The sequence below is a fragment of the Conger conger genome, chromosome 4 (genome assembly GCF_963514075.1).
Source record: "Conger conger chromosome 4, fConCon1.1, whole genome shotgun sequence".
NCBI classification, from domain to species: Eukaryota; Metazoa; Chordata; class Actinopteri; order Anguilliformes; family Congridae; genus Conger; species Conger conger.
This window is the reverse complement of record NC_083763.1, coordinates 78,434,878-78,450,696: the sequence shown is the minus strand read 5'-3', so window position 1 is coordinate 78,450,696 and position 15,819 is coordinate 78,434,878. Positions and strand designations below refer to the sequence as shown.

The 15,819-nt window shown below is 48.6% G+C and overlaps 1 protein-coding gene across 1 annotated transcript; it reads right to left on the bottom strand.

Moving 5' to 3' along the window:
• Window positions 1-1,092: 1,092 nt before the first annotated feature.
• On the bottom strand, window positions 1,093-15,599 carry fbxl5 (F-box and leucine-rich repeat protein 5). The gene is made up of 11 exons (XM_061239879.1): window positions 15,397-15,599; window positions 13,511-13,726; window positions 11,728-11,823; window positions 10,472-10,682; window positions 7,793-7,963; window positions 7,558-7,674; window positions 5,901-6,049; window positions 5,216-5,298; window positions 3,462-4,094; window positions 2,131-2,279; window positions 1,093-1,787 (listed from the first exon to the last, which is right to left on the bottom strand). Exons 1-11 carry the CDS (start codon window positions 15,478-15,480, stop codon window positions 1,711-1,713), a joined length of 1,986 nt encoding a protein of 661 aa, XP_061095863.1. The 5' UTR covers window positions 15,481-15,599; the 3' UTR covers window positions 1,093-1,710.
• Window positions 15,600-15,819: the final 220 nt, after the last annotated feature.

Sequence of the window (15,819 nt, the reverse complement as noted above, 5' to 3'; positions counted from 1 at the left end):
ATGATTTTTTTAAATGTCTTTTTTTAAACGTCTCTCAATTCAAAGCAGATTTTTCTGACTGACAGCACCAGTCTTATGATAAAAAAATAAAAACATTGAGTCAGTGTTCAGCCTTTCATCAGGTGGTCAAAGGCCAAGAGCTGCTTGGAGAGTTAAAAGGTCGTTTTCTTTTTCCAGAATGAATAGTCAGACGTGCGTAAAACACCAGTGAGCGTTTGGGTTGGACTACAGATAAGCCCCGTTAGCCAGTGAAATCATGGGCTTATCAGGGCATTTTAAACGAGATGCAGGTTTGTTAGGGCGAGTACTCGTTTCTGGAGAGCTTGAAATAAACACACATGAAGGTTTACATTTAAAAAAACATTTTGTATAACAAAATTGGGTTTAATAGAAAAGTAAGATTTTCTGATCATGTGTCTGGACAAGAAAAGATATGCAGGGGTTTCTTATTTTGAGATTTGGGGACACTTGAGAACATCTGGGTGCAAAACATGTGGAATGCCTGTAGATATTTTCACCAAATCTTGTACACGCATTGAGATCAAGTTTGTGCACAAATATAAAGTAGTTCTGGGTTGGTCCTTGACTCACAAATTTAGACATTCAGTGTTAAACTAGAGAAACATAAGGCGCTTGTCATTCTTTTGTATTTCATTGTATTTTGTGTACATTGTATGTACATGCTCTGTATTTCTCAACATGGGACAAGCCTCTGATGTCATTTAAGTCATCAGCGTGTGTGTGCAGTAAATATTTTTAGAGATATTGACACTTTTATAGGACTAGTACAAAATCTGCTGAAATTGCCTTCACGGGAGCCAAAGTTGTCGTGGTTACTCGTCAGAAAAGAGAATTTTAGAATTCGTTTTCGGACTGTCGCAGTTAGAAAGCAGTAAAAAATGATAAAGGTGACATGGAGACAATGGGTCGTGTACAAAATGTACATTTCTGATGCATGTAAAATATGGACCACAGCCACACCACCATCTAAATGTCATGTCTACGGGAAAGCCTGCAGACATGTACTCACACACACAGCTTGTGGTTTTCCTTGTGTGCAGAGATGATATCAGGCAGCAGTACTCCACAGGGTGTTGGTACTGAAGAACCTTTATTCTCTCAGGTGTGTGTGTGTGTGCATTTTACACTGGTGTCTTCTGTAGGATTCATGGAGCTGGAAGTGGTCTCGTGTGCAGAACACAAAGCAAAGCCGGGATGACATCGGCGGACCGGCCGAGGTCTGGAGGAACAACGCCCTTATTCTTCAAAATAAGGTCAAACAAACCATCACATTAGAAGCACGGCAATCTCCATTAGTGTTTTAGGACTAAGAGCAGAGGCGATGAACTCAAACTAAACCAGCTGCGCCTGGTGTTAAACACGGCTAAAATCTCTACAGATCAGCACAGCACCGTGAAAGCAAACCGCAAAAGAACATCTACCGAAACGGGAAAAATGAAATCTGGGGCGGGGGGTGCAGGAGTAAACAAACCGAAAGAATACAACACTGGCGTGTGACTTTAGTCCGATGGGTTTTTCCCCTGCAGCAGAGATGCACATTTCTCGGGCACACAGATCGGAACAGACATTTTTTAAATTCTCTTCCCGCTTCTCTTCGTTTGTGAAAGCAAGAACGCCTCGGGTGGGGAACCGGCTGGCAGCCCAAAGGTTAAAGGTTAAAGTGCAGGCAGGGGGCGGGGCGGGGCCGGATCACTCGCCCGACCGGCAGCATGCACGGAATCCACACTGCAGGTTCTGGCACCCGCTGGCCGTGTCGGCATGGGGACCTGGAGGGGGGAGAGGGGCGGGGCGTCACCGCGGCAACACCAATCACACACCTGCAACACTAAACCCACCGCTCCCCCTCCCCCCCCCCCACATTTAATGACACACAACATACTAAACTAAAATAAAAATGAAAAATGACTGCACAAGATATGGACTGACAACACGTCTATTTGCCCATTTGGCAACAGAAAAGAGTCATCCCAGTTAATGTGAGGAACATTACAGAACAAGCCATTATTCACTCACCAATGGCAGGGACTTTCACTTCACTTCATATTACATCTCTGTGCGTGCGTGCGTGTGTATAATGTGTGCGTGTGTGTATGTGTGTGTGTGCGGTACCGTTGATGTTGTCGCAGTAGTAGAAGTGTTGGTCGTTGAGGGAGGGGCAGGCCGTCACCAGCTCCTGCAGGCCACTCTCTGTGGCGAAGAGGCAGCCAGAGAGGTTGAGGTGCTCCAGCCTGGGGAGACCACCACGCTGAGCCAGAGCCCTGAAACACACCGGCGAACTGCATTATGGGTAACCGCAGAGCTACTGTCCCACACCTGTTGGGTTACTGCAAAGGTGAAATAAGGCGTCCCACACGGGTCAGTGCTAGGACCGCTTCTCTTCTGACTGTATATGCTGTAGTCTAGAGAAGCATTTCAGCTCTTCTGGTTTGAGAAATATACTGCTAATATAAAAGGCCTGGATGACACTCAACTACCTGCTTTTAAATGCTGGTTGTAGCTCCAAAACAACCGAGAGAATTTGCTTGGCCTCACATTAACGATCGTTTAGTTTTGCTGAATACAGCCGTGAAAGACCAGGCATTACCGCTGACCCTGTTCTCACATTTCATACTAATTTTAAAAGCAGCTTCTACTTGCAGTGCTAACAATCAGATGTTTCTTATTGGAGAATACTGAGAGACTGAAGCATGTTTGTCATGTCTAGGCTAGACTACTGCAGTGGCCTGTTGCCTCACTGATCTGGCAGAATAACTATCCGACAACAAGAAGACCGTCAATATTCAAGTCCAGATTAAAAACGCACCTTTTCCATGAAGCATTTTCACTGTGTGGAAATAGCTTTGCCAGGACATGTGTGAGTGTGTGGTGTGTGGTGTGTGGTGTGGGTGTGGGTGTGAGGGTGTGTGGGTGTGGGTGTGGTATGGGTGAGGGGTACAGAGCCGGAGTAGTGTGGGGTTAAGGGTAGGTTTCTTGCCTCTCCTGCCTGTACAGTTTGCCTCTGTCTCCGTAGTAATGCTGCCATATTCAACTCCAGGTGGGGGTTGAATGTAGCTACTCAGCTACTGTCTTTATTCCCTCCCTGTAGCTCTTGCCTTCCCACCCCTTGTATATCCATCCATGTAGGACAACCAGGTTATTGTGGATAGAAAGGGTCATTACTTGCATGCCCGTAACTTCACAGTTCCAGTAATATTAATCACCTCTTCTTGCTGACTAGTACTATTAGCTTATGCTAGCTATGCAGTAACTAATTGCACTCATTGCACACCATACACAGGCGGGCGTGGCACTGCACATATGGGCGTGGCTGTACACACGGGGCGTGGCCGTACACAGGTGAGCCCTTACCTGAGCCCCAGGTTGGTGATGTGGTAACACACAGGTGAGCCCTTACCTGAGCCCCAGGTTGGTGATGTGGTAACACACAGGTGAGCCCTTACCTGAGCCCCAGGTCGGTGACTTGGTAGCAGCCCGACAGGCTGAGCAGCCTCAGTCTGCGGCAGGAGCTCTTCCGGGGGCGGGGCCTGGGCGGCTCCGCCTCCTCCGCCCGCTTAGTCCGAAACTCAGCCCCGCCCCTTGTGGGCGACACAGTCCTCAGGCCCTGCCCCCCACAGCAGGAGGCGTGGCCTCCGCCGCCAGCCTCTCCCACACCGCCCAGCTGCGGCCAATAGGAGGCTGCGTTCGCGGCCAGGCCCCTCCTCCTGCTCCTCCTGCAGCAGCACGCCCCGGTGGGCGGGGCCAGGGGCTCCCAGAGGCCCCGCCCCCCGTCAGAAGCCCCGCCCCTGCGCCTCCATTCGCCAGCGTCCTCGATGTCCGCCAACTGGGCCGAGTCCAGCAGCCAGACGTGGGCGGGGCCGTGGGAGCGCCCGCCCCCCGGCCGCCGCCGGAACACCAGGGCCTGTCGCCCGCCAGGCTCCGCCTCCAGCGAGGTGGGCGGGGCAGCACACGGGGCGGTGGGCGGGGCCAAATCACCCAGGGCCAATGACAGCCTCTTCAGCGTGACGTCCGTGATCTTCTCACAGCCCGATAGGTCCAGGTGCTCCAGCGTATGACACGCCCCCAGACACGCCCAGCTGAAAGAGGGAGAGAGCAGTTATAATAGGGCGCCTGTAGCCTAGTGCCTAAGGTACCTGTAGTCTAGTGGCTAAGGTGCCTGTAGCCTAGTGGCTAAGGTACCTGGAGTCTAGTATCAAAGGTGCCTGTAGTCTAGTAGCAAAGGTGCCTGTAGCCTAGTGGCTAAGGTGCCTGTAGCCTAGTGGCTAAGGTGCCTGTAGTCTAGTGGCTAAGGTGCCTGTAGTCTAGTGGCTAAGGTGCCTGTAGCCTAGTGGCTAAGGTACCTGTAGTCTAGTGGCTAAGGTGCCTGTAGTCTAGTAGCAAAGGTGCCTGTAGTCTAGTAGCAAAGGTGCCTGTAGTCTAGTGGCTAAGGTGCCTGTAGCCTAGTGGCTAAGGTGCCTGAAGCCTAGTGCCTAAGGTGCCTGTAGTCTAGTGCCTAAGGTGCCTGTAGCCTAGTGGCTAAGGTACCTGTAGTCTAGTGGCTAAGGTGCCTGTAGCCTAGTGGCTAAGGTGCCTGTAGCCTAGTGGCTAAGGTGCCTGTAGCCTAGTGGCTAAGGTGTCTGTAGCCTAGTGGCTAAGGTGCCTGTAGCCTAGTGGCTAAGGTGCCTGTAGTCTAGTGGCTAAGGTGCCTGTAGTCTAGTGGCTAAGGTGCCTGTAGCCTAGTGGCTAAGGTGCCTGTAGTCTAGTGGCTAAGGTACCTGTAGTCTAGTGGCTAAGGTACCTGTAGTCTAGTGGCTAAGGTGCCTGTAGTCTAGTGGCTAAGTGCTCTAGTGCATGACTGTAGTCTAGTGGCTAAGTGCTCTAGTGCATGACGGTATACTCATGGCTAAGGAGGGACCTGGAAGGTTGGTGACCTAATATGATGAGTTCCAGAAAAATATATATAATTAATATTATTTTCTCTCTATATTTTATATTAATTTTATTTTTAAATATTTTATTAAGAAGAATGTGTTGTTTATTGTATATTGTATGTTGTTTAATCCAATAAAGTGATTTGAAACTGAAATGGAGAGAGAGAGACAGTGCCAGAGAGAAAGGGTGTTAGAGACAGAGGGGTGAGAGGGGGAGAGAGAGATTTGGATTTGGCAGTATAATGCATTGCCACTTTGCTCCCCAGGTGAGGAAGAGTGCGGGTTACCTGTCGAAGGCGGAGTCCGTGATGTCGGTCTGGGTGAGGTCCAGGTGAGTGAGGTTCGGACAGAGGCTGAGGATCTGTCTCACCTAGAGCAGAGCACAGAGACGAGTCTCAGAGGAGTCTCAGATCACAGAGTCTAAGAGGAGTTTCACAGCAAGTCTCAGAGGAGTCTCAGATCACAGCGAGTCTCAGATCACAGCGAGAGTCTCAGAGGAGTCTCAGATCACAGTGAGAGTCTCAGAGGACTCTCAGAGCACAGCGAGAGTCTCAGAGGACTCTCAGAGCACAGCGAGAGTCTCAGATCACAGCGAGAGTCTCAGAGGAGTCTCAGAGCACAGCGAGTCTCAGATCACAGTGAGAGTCTCAGAGGAGTCTCAGATCACAGCGAGAGTCTCAGAGGAGTCTCAGATCACAGCGAGTCTCAGAGGAGTCTCAGATCATAGCGAGAGTCTCAGAGGACTCTCCATGGCATTTCACCAAACAGTAATTGTTTTCTGAATTTCAGATCTCGGAGGTTCTACTGTTTATTTAGCTACATTCACCAAATATAATTAAATGTATTACATGAGGAGCTAAATCAAAACATAATGGATATGACGTACTGTATAATGGATATGATGTACTGACGTACTGTATAATGGATATAAAGTACTGTATAACCGGGCTTTGCGCGGCTCGTTGACGTTACCATTTTGCTGGAGAGGGCGGCGCTGTAGGCCAGGACGATGGACCGGACCGAAGGTCCGACAGCGGGCAGGAGGTTCTGGATAATCCCATGGAGCACCTTCTTCTCCCTCTGAATGGCACCAATGGCGGAAGAATCCTCCAGGGCCCCCTCTGTAAACAGAACCCCACAGCACGGCCTGATGGGAAATGTAGTCCACAACCACAGCAGTGCCTGGTGGGAGATGTAGTCCACAGCCACAGCACGGCACAAAGCAGTTTTCGCTAGTCCATGGTCAGCCAGTGGGTGGCATAACAGGCGCTTGGTCCAGGGCTGGATTTCACCATATAGAAATTACAGCATTTTACATTTACATTTTTGTCATTTGGCAGACGCTTTTAATCGAAAGCGACTTACAAGTGCATAGGTTCGACCATAAGTCAAAGCATCACATCCAGAACTAGGAAAATCCACATGGAATGCTGTTCTAAACAGTCGTCATCATAACTCTACCTTAGTCCTCCCTCCTGATTTCCCCTGCCCCTCCTTTCTGATACCCCCCCAAAAAAAAGAAAGAAAAAAAAAGGTACTTCTGATGACAACTATGTTTAGAACAGCATTTCCTGTGTATTTTGCTAGTTTCTGGATGTGATGCTCTGACTTATGGTAGAACCTATGCACTTGTAAGTCGCTTTGGATTAAAAGTGTCTGCCAAATGACTAAAATGTAAAATGATAAATGCCATTTTTTTTATTTATTTTTTTGGGGGGGGGGTTAGACAAGGATAGGGATAACAGAAAGGAGGAGCGGTGGAAATCAGGAGGGAGGACTAAGGTAGAGTTTGAAAAGGTGGGTTTTGAGACTGCGTCGAAATAGGGGGAGGGATTCTGCTGTCCTGACAGTGGTAGGCAAGTCATTCCACCACTGAGGAACCAGAACGGAAAACAGGCGTGAACGTGCAGCTCGACCGCCAGGTGCACGTAGAGAGGGAACCATAAGGCGACCAGAGCTGGCAGACCGGAGTGGTCTAGCTGGGGAGTAGGGAGTAGGGAGTGAGCAGTGTTTCTACATTATATTTCAGGGCACCATAATGTTTGGAAACAGCAATGTTACGTAAATGAAAGTAGTCGTGTTCAGTGTTTGGTTGCATATCCTTTGCATGCCATGACTTCCTGATGTCTGTGACCCATCAACATCAGAGCATCAACTGAGGCTCAAACTCCCGTGCTGGTGATATGCAGTAGATTCCAGAGTTCAGTAGGAACATTTCTCAGGAGAAACAATGCTTAGCTTATAACTCAAACATTATGGTGCCCTGAAACGATGCATAAACACTGCTGTAATTTCTACATAGTGAAACCAAAATGTATAAAAATTCCCTTTATTAAAATCTGGCACCGGGCTTGCCAGATTTTACACGTTTCTACAGGTCTACAGGTTTCACCATGTAGAAATTGCATTAGCTCTGTGCATTAGCTCTGTGCATTAGCTCTGTGCATTAGCTCTGTGCATTAGCTCTGTGCATTAGCTCGGTGCATTAGCTCGGTGTTTTAGCTCTGTGTTTTAGCTCTGTGTTTTAGCTCTGTGTATTAGCTCGGTGTTTTAGCTCGGTGTTTTAGCTCGGTGTTTTAGCTCTGTGCATTAGCTCGGTGTTTTAGCTCTGTGCATTCGCTCGGTGTACCGGACTCATCGATGTCGGCGTCCTCGTCCCACGCCCGGCTCTCTTCCTCTCTGCTCTGCTCCCACTCCTCATCCGGCTCCTGCTCCGGGTCCTCCGGGGGCCCCCTGCAGTACCTCCCTGCGCACAGGGCCCCGGGGGTTAGAGATCACAGCGCCCTCTACAGTAGGGAGGCTGTACTGAGCACAGGGGGCTGCAGCACACTCAGACACACAGGCTGATGCGGTTGCTGACTCACCTCTAGCCCAGCGTAAGGGGTACAGGTGTTTCCACAGCGACCCCGTCCTGGCCAGGTGAGACCAGACCGTGCACACCTGCCCACAGCGGCACAGGTCGTCAGGGCCCAGGTAACGGAACACCTTCAGCAAGACTTCTGGAGGCAGGAGGGGCACAGGCTGCTCGTCCGGCTCTGCCCAAAAATACAGCAGTCACTGAAACCAGCCAATCAAACCCACACACTCATAATCACTGTCAAACCAGCCAATCAAACCCACACACTCATAATCACTGTCAAACCAGCCAAACCCACTCACTCAAACCAGCCAATCAAACCCACTCACTCAAACCAGCCAATAAAACCCAAACACTCATAATCACTCAAACCAGCCAATCAAACCCACTCACTCATAATCACTGTCAAACCAGCCAATCAAACCCACTCACTCAAACCAGCCAATCAAACCCACTCACTCAAACCAGCCAATCAAACCCACTCACTCAAACCAGCCAATAAAACCCAAACACTCATAATCACTGAAACCAGCCAATCAAACCCACTCACTCATAATCACTGTCAAACCAGCCAAACCCACTCACTCAAACCAGCCAATCAAACCCACTCACTCAAACCAGCCAACCAAACCCACTCATTAAAACCAGCCACTCAAACCCACTCACTCAAACCAGCCAATCAAACCCACTCATTAAAACCAGCCAATCAAACCCAGTCATTAAATCCAGCCAATCAAACCCACTCATTAAAACCAGCCAATCAAACCCACTCATTAAAACCAGCCAATCAAACCCAGTCATTAAATCCAGCCAATCAAACCCACTCATTAAAACCAGCCAATCAAACCCACTCATTAAAACCAGCCAATCAAACCCAGTCATTAAATCCAGCCAATCAAACCCACTCATTAAAACCAGCCAATCAAACCCAGTCATTAAATCCAGCCAATCAAACCCACTCATAATGACCCCGAGCAAAATAACGGCAAAATGATCTGCAATGTTTGATAGGTTTTCATGGATCTATAACTAAAAATGAAACATTATTTTTAATACAATTTGCCTACAGTTCATATATGAACAGCACACAATAAAGGTTCACACAGAATGTATGCAGTTAATTGAGGGTTCATGGTTTTTCTTTAAACAACATTCATATATAATTAATCCTGATTTCATACCCATTACATTCCCGATTTCTTATCCAAAGCGACTTAACAGTTCATTAGACTGAGCAGGGGCCAATCATCCCCTGGAGCAATGCAGGGTTAAGGGCCTTGCTCAAGGGCCCAACGGCTGCACTGATCTTATTGTGACTACACTGGGGTTTGAACTAGGACTGCATGATATGAGATAGCCGCTCTGCTACAGGCTGCCTCTTAGCCTTAGTTAAGCACCATAGCCGCTATGCTACAGGCTGCCTCTTAGCCTGAGTTAAGCACCATAGCCGCTATGCTACAGGCTGCCTCTTAGCCTGAGTTAAGCACCATAGCCGCTATGCTACAGGCTGCCTCTTAGCCTGAGTTAAGCACCATAGCCGCTATGCTACAGGCTGCCTCTTAGCCTTAGTTAAGCACCATAGCCGCTATGCTACAGGCTGCCTCTTAGCCTTAGTTAAGCACCATAGCCGCTATGCTACAGGCTGCCTCTTAGCCTTAGTTAAGCACCATAGCCGCTATGCTACAGGCTGCCTCTTAGCCTTAGTTAAGCGCCATAGCCGCTATGCTACAGGCTGCCTCTTAGCCTTAGTTAAGCGCCATAGCCGCTCTGCTACAGGCTGCCTCTTAGCCTTAGTTAAGCACCATAGCCGCTATGCTACAGGCTGCCTCTTAGCCTTAGTTAAGCATCATAGCCGCTATGCTACAGACTGCCTCTTAGCCTTAGTTAAGCACCATAGCCGCTATGCTACAGGCTGCCTCAGCCTTAGTTAAGCACCATAGCCGCTATGCTACAGGCTGCCTCAGCCTTAGTTAAGCACCATAGCCGCTATGCTACAGGCTGCCTCTTAGCCTTAGTTAAGCACCATAGCCGCTATGCTACAGGCTGCCTCTTAGCCTTAGTTAAGTACCATAGCCGCTATGCTACAGGCTGCCTCTTAGCCTTAGTTAAGCGCCATAGCCGCTATGCTACAGGCTGCCTCTTAGCCTTAGTTAAGCACCATAGCCGCTATGCTACAGGCTGCCTCTTAGCCTTAGTTAAGCGCCATAGCCGCTATGCTACAGGCTGCCTCAGCCTTAGTTAAGCGCCATAGCCGCTATGCTACAGGCTGCCTCTTAGCCTTAGTTAAGCACCACAGCCGCTATGCTACAGGCTGCCTCTTAGCCTTAGTTAAGCACCATAGCCGCTATGCTACAGGCTGCCTCTTAGCCTTAGTTAAGCACCACAGCCGCTATGCTACAGGCTGCCTCTTAGCCTTAGTTAAGCACCATAGCCGCTATGCTACAGGCTGCCTCTTAGCCTTAGTTAAGCACCATAGCCGCTATGCTACAGGCTGCCTCTTAGCCTTAGTTAAGCACCATAGCCGCTATGCTACAGGCTGCCTCTTAGCCTTAGTTAAGCACCATAGCCGCTATGCTACAGGCTGCCTCTTAGCCTTAGTTAAGCACCATAGCCGCTATGCCACAGGCTGCCTCTTAGCCTTAGTTAAGCACCATAGCCGCTATGCTACAGGCTGGCCCACACTCACCGCGGCCTGCCTTCTCGTGAGCAGAGTACTTGAAGGCGCGTTGGCTCCACAGGCTCAGGCCCTTCAGCACCTCGGTGGCGCCCCCCTCAGGGCATCCGCAGTCCGCCACGCTGTCGCCCTGCGGACACCGGCAGTGCTGGGCCATCACAGTCTTCTTAATGTCCTTCAGCTCCTCGTAGGTGAAGTACTCCATCAGCATGGGCTGGAACACCTGCACCACACCGCACGCACCGTCAGCCCACGCCTTCATCCACAGCCACAAGGTGAAAGGGCCTTGCCCAAGGGCCCAACAGCTGCACATAGTGGCCACCGCAGGGCTTGGTGTACCTGAACCACCAGGCCATTGGCCTGTGGCACACCGGGGGGGGCCCTGGCTCAGGAGGTAAGAGCGGCCATCTGCCGGGGCGTTCCCACCCTGGGTGTGTCGAAGGGACCCGACTAGCTGCTTGGTGCTGTATGCAAGTGTGTGTGTGTGCGTGCGTGCAAGTGTGTGTGTGTGTGTACAAGTGTGTGTGTGTGTGCGTGTGTGCGTGCAAGTGTGTGTGTGTGCGTGTGTGCAAGTGTGTGTGTGTGTGTGTGTGTGTGTGTGTGTGTGTGCGTGCAAGTGTGTGTGTGTGTGCGCGTGTGCGAGTGTGTGTGTGCGTGAGTGTGTGTGAGTGTGAGTGTGAGTGAGTGTGTTTGTGTGTGTGTGTGTGTGTGTGTGTATGTGTGCAAGTGTGTGTGTGTGGGTGTGTGTGTGCGTGTGTGAGTGTGTGTGTGCGTGAGACAGTCCCACATGGCCCCAGGCCCAAACACCCCTGAAGCCAGACCTTCTGGGTAGTGAGGGATATTGGGGTGACACTGGGGCGACACTGCAGGCATATTGTTGGGACATTGTGTAAAAAGTGGTGTAAAAATTGTGGGAATGTTGTGGGGACCTTGTGTAAAAATTGCGGTGGCATTGGTTCAGGAGGTAAGAGCAGTCATCTGGCAGTCGGAGGGTTGCTGGTTCGATTCTGCCCTGGGTGTGTCAAAGTGTCCCTGAGCAAGACTCCTAACCCCTAATTGCTCCTTACGAGCTGGTTGGTGCCTTGCATGGCAATGCCAATCGCTGTGGGTGTGAGAGTCAGTGTGTCAATGGGTGACGAGATGAATGTAATGTCCACCATTTACCATTGCGCGGTCATTCTGTAAAAATTGGGGTCACATTGCAAAATTGTGGGACCGCTGTGGGGACGTTGTGGGGACGTTGTGAGAGTGCAATAGAGCACATATACCTCTTCCTCCTCCTTCATGTGGGGCAGGAAGTCCTGAGTGAACGCCTCCAAGCGCTCCTTCAGCTGCCGTGCGTAGTTCAGCTGCTCACACTCGTTCTGCATAGAGACAGGGCGTAAGTACAGTGCGCTCGTTCTGCATAGAGACAGGGCGTAAGTACAGCTCACACTCGTTCTGCATAGACACAGGGCGTAAGTACAGCTCACACTCGTTCTGCATAGAGACAGGGCGTAAGTACAGCTCACACTCGTTCTGCATAGAGACAGGGCGTAAGTACAGCTCACACTCGTTCTGCATAGAGACAGGGCGTAAGTACAGCTCGCACTCGTTCTGCATAGACACAGGGCGTAAGTACAGCTCACACTCGTTCTGCATAGAGACAGGGCGTAAGTACAGCTCACACTCGTTCTGCATAGAGACAGGGCGTAAGTACTGCTCACACTCGTTCTGCATAGAGACAGGGCGTAAGTACAGTGCGCTCGTTCTGCATAGAGACAGGGCGTAAGTACAGTGCACTCGTTCTGCATAGAGACAGGGCGTAAGTACAGTGCACTCGTTCTGCATAGAGACAGGGCGTAAGTACAGTGCACTCGTTCTGCATAGAGACAGGGCGTAAGTACAGTGCGCTCGTTCTGCATAGAGACAGGGCGTAAGTACAGCTCACACTCGTTCTGCATAGAGACAGGGCGTAAGTACAGTGCGCTCGTTCTGCATAGAGACAGGGCGTAAGTAGTGCTCATTGCTACATTAGCAAAATTATCCATAGCCAGACAGCAATTAAATTGGGGAGATGAAGTTAGCGGTAACGTTATAGTTTCTAAAGTAAAGTGAGGTTAGGACGGCTAACATTATGACATAATATAATATAATCTGTATCAATGTTAAGTAACTTAATGGTAAAAGATCGCATTAAGCAAATGCTTAATTAGATTATCGATAGCATCAAAGCCTTCTAGGATTCCCTTTGATATTTCTAACTGTGCACCGTTTTGTTTTTATATATAAACGATCCAGACCTTTTCAGAGACTTGCATCTTTTGTCAAGGCTGCATTACTATCTCTCCAATCTTTAATCACACAATAAGAAGGCATTGTTTAAGTGGATACTTCGCCAATGTTAGCAGCGGACCCACCCAAGAGAATTTGGTCATGGCTTTGAACTTTGGAGTGCACACTACATAAATATTCATACTGGGTGAGTGTTTTGGCCACTGCACATTGGTCAATGCAAATTTGGGTCTCAAAATCACCAGTGCCAAATACTCCACCAGGCAGCAATGTCGAGCAGTTTTTAGTAAATAAAAAGAAGTAATTCCATACATATAAGAAATCAATGTGTAAGGAACCTTGTAGTGTTTTTAAAATCGTGATTTTGAAACAGCCTATTGATTTTTCCCAATTTTTGTGGGCAATCGTATCCTGTTTATTATCAATTTCTGTGTGCTGTTGAGGAAACACTGTCGCAACCCTGCCCCCCAGTGGCCGGAACGAGAACGGCAGGCCTTCTTTAAGCCGCGCCGTCTCTCCATTACATTACAGTCCTTCAGCAGACGCTCTTATCCAGAGCGGGGAACAGTGAAGTGCATATCAGAACCAGGGGACAAGTGCGTTGAAGACCCTCAAGGAAAATACAGTTCCAAGTCCTGGAGTGCTCACACAGATAAAACGTGAACCCTTGAAGAACACATCAACTTTCCAAGTAGCACACCACGGTTGGCAGCTAAAAGTCTATAGCCTAGTTACTGTTGTTATTATTACTATCGTTATGAATAATGTTTCAGCCACCTTGACACTGCACAGGCCTGTGTGGAAGAGTGACAGCATGTCGGACAGCTTGTTGTCAGAGTGCACGTTGTAGACGGTGTTGCTGCGCTGCTGAAGCAGGCAGATGATGTAATCGTTCTCGATTTGCTCGTGCATCTTGAATTCTGTGAACGTTGCGCACAGCGACTGCAGGAAGGACCGGAAATCCTGGTTGTTGGAGAAGTTGGTCTTCGACAGCTGGGAGAAAAATAAAATAAAATAAATTAAAGGACATTACATTGCAGATAATGACGCTTTTCTTCAAAGCGACTTAGTTGATTAGACTCAGCAGGGGGCAATTGCTTGTGGCCTCACAGCAAGGTCGTCACAGGGCTTTTATATGTGGAGTTTGCATGTTCTCCTGCGGTTTCTTCCCACAGTCCAAAGACATGCACGTTAGCGTATTCCTACACGGGGCACTGCTGTTGGACCGATGATTTTACGGTACTAGGAAGTGGTCCAGTAGAATGACACAGCTGTATAATGCTAAAGCAGTGGCTAATCCACCACAGGATCCGCCCCACTGCACACCTGCAGTGCCTCCCGCGGAGCTTGACAGACTGACACACCGCCAGGGTCTCGGTCCCCGAGCCGATTTACTGGTAAACACCCAGGCAGCTAATGATGTAGCGTTGGCCTCTAGCAGGTGCGCCGGATTATACAGGATATGCGCTTCATTTTTCTGTCGAAGTCGTTCCTACACTACAACACAGACACAAGACGTAATTTGCTAGCAAGCCACATAGCTCACAAACAAGATAACGACACAGTAGCGCGGTGTACTAAAAGCAATTCCCACACAGCACGAAATCAGCTGATGTGTTGTCAAATACTAAATTAGCGAGTTAATGCGATTAGATCGCTAAAAACGGCACTTCATCGGTTCTGCGTGTTCGAATGGCTAGCCTAGCCATGTTTACGTAGCTAGTGCCAACTTGCATAATGTCGCTGAAGAACACTCCCACTGCCCACAGAGCCTAACTTGCCACCACACACCTGCATTTACATACGACGATGTCATTATTACAATTCAAATCTAGTAATAGCATCGCAATCAAATTAAGGCAATCCAAAGCCGTTAGCTGTCCAATGTCGACAACTGATCCTGTATTAGCTAGCTAGAGTAACGTTAGTTGTCGACTAACGTTAAAAGCTCAGACGAAACGCTAAGATTAGCCAGCTAGTGTTATGCTATATGAAAGTAAAGCATAAACGGCAGAGCAGCCATTTACTGTGGGGTCAAGTTAGCTCAACAAGTAAGCATACAGCTTAGGCTACGCATTGAATATATAATAGTGGTAACACGCTTGTTTTCAAAACACAATATACGTTAACATCGACTGACTAGCGTTCGTTTAACGTTAGCTAGCTAGCTAATACACAAAGCACACAGTAGTGCTAACTAGTTAACAATTCGGTGTTAACAAGCGTCTGCTATTTTGCGTTTTGTAATATTAAATTAGTTCGCTGGTCGGTAATTTAATGAGCTGACGTTGTGATCCGATATGATCACACTCTTGAAATGTTAGCCAAACTGCACCTCAGGTTATATAGCTAGCAGCCAAGCAGCAAGCCAATATGTTTAGCTACCATAGCTAGATTGGTTGAAATGACTTTCCATGCAGCTGGCTAACGTTAGGGTGAAATGAGTTACAGGACAGCTACCCCTTCAATAGATAGGTAATAGCTAAATTTAAGTGTTTTTTTTATTGATAAAATTACCAACACCAAAGTATCGAGCTCGCGGTCTAATCTGCGTAGCATATTATGCAGTTGATTTTTTGCAAACGACGCAAGGCAGTTTGTTTTTCATCCAGCGAATTACGCGTGTTTGACGAGCGATGCATCCCAAAACAAGTTAACCTCACCTTCTCGCAATAAAGACCCACTAACTGCTTCATTCGCCAGTGTGGGCCCGTGAAAACATCCACCTCATCTGGAAACGGTGCCATCTTCACTCCATGGAAACACCGAGAGCTGCGTTGGTTGCGAGACAGTGCGATTTACAGGAAACACGAAGCCTGAAAGGACGCAGCCATGTTCATTCCACTGTCATGTGACTCAACCTAATGACACGCTTTGTCAAACATGCTTGTGTTTGTGCCGCCGAATGCGGGATCGGTCCACGGTCCCACAGAACAGTCATTTTGTCAAACGCTCATAAAAAGAGTGTGTCTCATTAGATGCCTTCAGATCCCATATGAAGGATTTAGAGGCGAACTCAATGGACTGTTTATGTTTTTACTGGCATATTTTTTTCTCTTTATTGTGATATTCTAAATTGCCCTGCT